Source organism: Armigeres subalbatus, chromosome 2, assembly GCF_024139115.2.
Source record: "Armigeres subalbatus isolate Guangzhou_Male chromosome 2, GZ_Asu_2, whole genome shotgun sequence".
In the NCBI taxonomy this organism is placed as follows: Eukaryota; Metazoa; Arthropoda; class Insecta; order Diptera; family Culicidae; genus Armigeres; species Armigeres subalbatus.
In genome coordinates, this window is record NC_085140.1 from 203,465,224 (window position 1) to 203,471,223 (window position 6,000).

The 6,000-nt window shown below is 42.0% G+C and overlaps 1 protein-coding gene across 5 annotated transcripts in view; it reads right to left on the minus strand.

Annotated features, from left to right (window-relative positions):
• LOC134211509 (aldehyde dehydrogenase, dimeric NADP-preferring-like) overlaps nt 1–2,937 on the minus strand; it is a 137,570-nt gene extending 134,633 nt beyond the window's left edge. For all 5 annotated transcript variants that reach the window (XM_062688412.1, XM_062688410.1, XM_062688411.1 and 2 more), the window contains exon 1: nt 2,863–2,937. In XM_062688412.1, coding sequence (XP_062544396.1) covers nt 2,863–2,922 — 60 coding nt within the window. In that variant the 5' untranslated portion in view covers nt 2,923–2,937. The remainder of the gene's footprint in view (nt 1–2,862) is intronic.
• Nucleotides 2,938–6,000: the final 3,063 nt, after the last annotated feature.

Here is a 6,000-nt window from a genome sequence, read left to right on the forward strand (position 1 = left end):
TGGTTCAGCCGGATTAAATGCTGAAGATCTGTCACTTCGAACAAAGAAATTTTAGTCCGGTAGTGTTGGCGCATATTATCCCATACTACCTCAAATTTTCTGCGCTTAGATAATGGCCGAGACAACAGCCGATCAAGCTTTTCGATTTCGGAGACAAATGCTATGAAGGTTTCCCCTCGCAACTGTTTCCGTTCGTGAATTTTAGATCTAATGCCCTGATCCATATTCGGGTTACCGAATCGGTAGGTGATAGACGTTTCAAAATTTTGCCAAGTCTGTAGCTCGTCGACAAAGGTGAAGAACCAGTCTGACGCTGGCCCTTCAAGCAGCATGTGTATGTCCCGTAGAAGGATTTCCATAGGAATTCCTTCACGTTCTGCTAACTTTTTGACCTTATAGAGGAAATTTTCGACGGAGACCGATCTGTGGTCTCCAGAGAAACGGATCTTCCATTTTTCAATGCGGTTCTGAAATGAATGTCTATAGTGGACTCTCGTTCGTGTCTCTTGCGGATGCCCTGTGGTTGGACGATTACCTGAGTTCTCGTACTCCGAGAAGTCACTGCTCGCAGAATACCTGTTCCTCTGGTCTCCTTCGCGTGTTCGGTAGGTTTCCGGTGTTCCCTGAAATGGTCTAGGTAGCTCATGATACTGCCTGGTAGGAACGTGTCTGTCTTCATCGCTACTGGTGTCATCTTTGTTGTCGCGGTACGTGTTCGCCATGGGATATTGTACCTGTCTCTGTCGTTCTGAAGGGTTTGGTCGTAATGTCAGTGGCAAACGATTATTGACTGGTTGATTTATCCTCATATCAAATGGTCGTTGGTTCAAGTCCTCACCATGCCATTGACTTGAAGTCCTGGGTGGATCATCATTTGTCACTCTGTCCCTCGGTTGGATAGAATTAGCTACCGACAGTTTAGTAGTCAGTTCTCTCAACATTGTCTGCATCTCATTCCATTCTGCTCGACTGACGGTGATTACTGATGGGTCCTCAACACTCGCAGATGGCTTTTTTGGAGTGGTTCCGGTAACTTTTTCCTCCAAAAGATTTTTTTCTTTATCGCTTCCTCGTTCGGGTGTTGCTGAATTCGACTTATGACCGCCTACAGCCCCTTCTGTACCCGTAATTATATTATTTATCTGATTGATAACTGGGGTCTGTGGTGGTCCAAACTGGTAGTGTTTCATGATCGTCTCAATCCTTTGGCCTAGCTCTCTACGCATCTTCTTTTCTTCTTCACCTGTAGCCCTACTCCATTTCGTTCGATACCAGTAATGTAGAACCCTCGATTCATACTTTGACTCCACTTTCTTCTCAAGAGCTTTTTCGAGAGTATCAATTCGCCCTTGAATGTGCTGAACCTCCGCCGAAATTGATAGAGGCGATCGGTAAGATCTACCCTCTTTTAAATCTTCTTTAAATAAGCTTCTTAAATGTCTCTGCTTTCCAGTCAAATCGAGTGAGAAAACGTCTTGTGGTTGATTGCGTATAAGAAGTTCATAATCTAACTCTTCTAGATTAAGATCCTCCGCACGTGGGAACAAGCGAAACATTTTGAGCAGTAAGTTCTCAATCAAATGTAAATCGTAATTATGTGTAATTTATAAATTAGTATTCAAATTGCATGTATTACCCAAAAAATAGTACTCGAAAATTCTAGCTCTATGACTAGATTAGTAAATAAATATTTGAATAAATAAATAAATAAATAAATTATTTTGTAAAAAGGAAAATAAATAAATAATCTAATAAATAAATAAATAATTTAATATATAAATAAATAATTTAATAAATAAATAAATAATTTAATAAATAAATAATGTATTTAATAAATAGGAGAAACGAGTAGCAATATGACCAATTAAACAAAATAAATACGAAAATGAAAAAACGTTCAATTTATGTTCAGAAAATATACAAAAACAAATTTTAACTAAAAGTTCCTACACAAGAGTGTTTTTTTTAGAAGAAATTATATGAAAAAGGACTTCAAAAGCCTTGTTTTGTTGGGCGCCAGTTATAACCCGCCAACCCGCACGTTTCCCGGGGAAATAAGATAGGTGGTTTAAGCGCCACTCCTTTCGGAGACCACCTTCCAGATATAGGGCTGCCCGGCCGCTGAGACCCCCAGGGAATGGGTCTAATTACTCCCGTTTTCAGAGAGGGAACGAATCGGGTGACGTAAGACTGGGGGTGAAGACAATGAAGGGGAAAAGGGGAAGGGAAATCGATTTACTAGCGTAGGAATTAGGCGATTGCGAAACAATACTTACGCCCTTTTATCATCACTGGATGACCTCAAAGAACCTGCGAATCCTGCTATAAAAGAATAGGGAGTTATCGTGGTTGTTTCTGGGGAACCGCCCCAGCAAAATATAATAAATACTAAAATACATTAACGCCCGATTAACATGCTAACCCTTAACCCACTTTATTCTCGCATTGCACTCGGGATAGACTTTTACGAACGACGGTTCGCCTACATTTATGCTACCAGCATTAACAAAACAACATATCACTACAAATGTTCAGAACAGATTCATTTTCACATACATATATTTCTCTTCATGTTTCCATTCTCCTCTCTGCCTAGGCCTACTGTTTGCTTTCCCTTACTCTCTCTTTCTCTATCTAACCTCTGTCTTCATTCGGAGCGTGTGTTGAGTTCTATGCGTGCAGTGTGTTCATTCCGGGTCGGTTTAGGTGTGTGTGCTCAGAAGCATGGCTGTCAGCGCAAGCGCGGGGACTAAGGACAGCCACGTGAAATCTGTATTGGCACGCTACTTACTTTTAGTTCTTCGGTAGCGGCGGGAACTGAGCCATGCGCATGGACTTACTTAATCATGCATGATTACTTACGGTTTTCTTTGCGTACGCTTGGGGTGGAGGGAATTTACGGAAATCACCACGGTCGTTCATTCATGTAGAGACGCACCGTGGATCGAAACTCGCGTCGATGAGCGTGACGCTGATGAACTTTCCTCCTCCGGTCTGTGGGCTTCACGCGGCGGCGTTGATGAACTACCGACAGTTGGCGCAATTTGACGATGAACTCGGATGACTGCAACCTCTGCCTAGGGCGCGATGAAACGTACGCAAGCCCTCTTCCGGTCGACGTACTTCCGGGAAAACCCTCGTAGCTGACGGTGGGGTCAGAAGCGATCGTTGGCTTTGGGGTGCGATGTGTGGGGTTTCGCAGAATGCCACAAACCTAATTGAACACGTGGTGTCGTTCGACGACATAATTAGCACACACATAATGCACACAATATTAACCGACAAATTACCTGCACAATTTATACACACGCACAAAACTAGTAGCTACACGGAACAACTTAGCACTCGTATTTAGCTAACTCAACTAATTTTGGGAAAGACTTTATTAAGAATCAATTAAATTAAAGCATGCTAATATGTTAATCACCTTTAAACACACATCACGGCGCGACACTTAAAAATCCGATCACTCCTGCCTCTTCCACTAGCCAGAACGAAGTGATCGATCAAGTCAATTTTTCCTCAGATCAAGGTGCGCATTATTAATTGCCTTCGCAATCATAACCTTCGGGAAATCCTGAGAGGAAATCCGAAGGTTGGATAATTCCACGCTCGCGAAACGATCAAGGTTAAAGGAGGGGATTAGTCTACGCCGAAAGGCTTACATCACCCAGCTCGCTAAATCTGAGAGAGCGAACCGATTCAGGATAAGTTCAAATATCCCTGAATGCATTCCTCCGGGGGTCAATGCACAGCAGCAAGCGCGCAAATTTCATATCTGCTGCTATCACTTTTCCCTTTTTGGGCGGTTACAGCATGTGCGAGTTGGCTAGGGTAGGAACTCATTTAAATGAATGTCCGTGGGACGCTACTCGTGAATTCGAAGATATATTCATGCAACGGGTGTACTTTCCAGTGTTAGGCTGGTTCAAACTAATTACAATATTACGAATATTTAATGCTGAAGGAAATACGATAACATTTAAAGAACGGACATGCTCGTTACAACGAGAGTAGGCAAAACTTTCATGTTTCCCAATGAAATTTCAACCAATAGATCTTTTACGTTAAAATGAATTTTTGAACGCAATTCAATCGAGTTGTGTTTTTTTTTCTGAAGATTTTTTGCCTTTATAGAATATAAGAAAAAAAACTCAAAGTTTGAAAAATTTTAAAATATGTACCTATATCAAAAAATTTGTTTTACTATTTTTTGGCCGGCCAACAGTTGTAGATTTGATTTTGAAAAATGGCACGTGGCTTGACAAGGTTGGGCAGACCTGGCCTAAAGGATGTTTTTTCAGTTTGTCTTTACCTGGTTTTAATATAGGCATTATTTTAATCATCAACCATTCTTCTGGAATCTTTTCGTCCAGCCAAACTTGGTTTGTAAGTTCAAGTATTTTAGTTAAAAGATTTTAGTTGTTTTTTATGGAGGAAATTAGGGGGAATGACGGCTTTGGCAGGTTTTGTTCTATTATTGGCAGGGGGTTTTTTTATGACTGACTAGGCTCAAATTTGGCCTAAACATTCTTTGCATATCAAAGAATATTGTGGCCAAATTTCATAAAATTTGGTCGTAAAAAACCCCCCTGCCAATAATAGAACAAAACCTGCCAAAGCCGTCTTCCCCCCTATATGAAAGTTTATTCTGTCCTGCTGCTGATGTGTGTTTTCTATCTTTTATAGCAGCGGTTCTCAACCTGGGGTACATGTATCCCTGGGGGTACCTCCGCTGGACCTAGGGGGTACCTCGGAAAAAGATGCGTAATGGCGGACAATTTCAATACAAACTTGTTGATAAAGTTTCAATAATTTATGATTCTAAAACTTTGCATTGTACATAACATGAATGGCGATCAGTAAATCTAAAACTTTTGAATTCTGCTTACCCCAACCAGCAAACTAAATGAAGGGCTGTGAGACAAAATAAACAAAGGGACAAAACGTAGAACAGCCAATCTTCAATGTAATAAACCTGATCGAGACAAAATGTTGAATAATATGTTGAAAATATGTTTCAGATCTGTAATATAGAATCTAAAGGTTCGAAAGACTGCATCCGAGACACAAGAAGGCATTTTCCTGAAAAGCTCAATAGTTTCGTTGCAAGAGGCTTGGAAGCTTCCTTCCAAGCAGCTCGTAAGCCTCCTTTCGAAAGGCTCGAAAGCCTCCTTTCAAGAGGCTCGGAAGCCTTTTTTAAAGAGGATCGGAAGTCTCCTTTCAAGAGGCTTGGAAGCCTTCTATCAAGGGATTTGGAAGCCTCCTTTCAAGGGGCTCGGAAGCCTCGTTTCAAGAGGCTTGGAAGCCTCGATTCAAGAGGCTTAGAAGCCTCCTTTCAAGAGGCATGGAAGCCTCCTTTCAAGAGGCTTGGAAGCCTCCTTTCAAGAGGCTTGGAAGCCTGCTTTCAAGAGGCTTGGAAGCCTCCTTTAAAGAGGCTCGGAAGCTTCCTTTCAAGTGGCTCGGAAGCCTCCTATCAAGAGGCTCGGAAGCCACCTTTTGAGATGCTTGGAAGCCTCCTGTCAAGAGGCTCGGAAGCCTCCTTTCAAGAGGCTTGGAAGCCTCCTGTCAAGAAGCTCGGAAGCCTCCTTTCAAGAGGCTCGGAAACCTCCTATCAAGAAGCTCGGAAGCCTGCTTTCAAGAGGCTCGGAAGACTCCTTTCAAGAGGCACGGAAGACTCCTTTCAAGTGGCTCGGAAGCCTCTATTCAAGAGGCTCGGAAGCCTCCGTCCAAGAGGCTCAGAAGCCTTCTCTCAGAAGCCTCCTTTCAAGGATTTCGAAAGCTCTCCTTTCAAGATGTTTGGAAGCGTCCTTTCAAAAGGTATGGAAATATTCTTTCAACAGGTTAGAAATTATTCTTTCAAAAGGCTTGAAGACCTCTTTTCAAGATGATCTTGAGCCTCCTTTTTAGAGGCTCGGAAGCCTTTATTTAAGAGGCTTGGAAGACTCCAAATGCCATCAAAGTTGAAATGATGTCTAAACATAAATTTAATTGGAAACT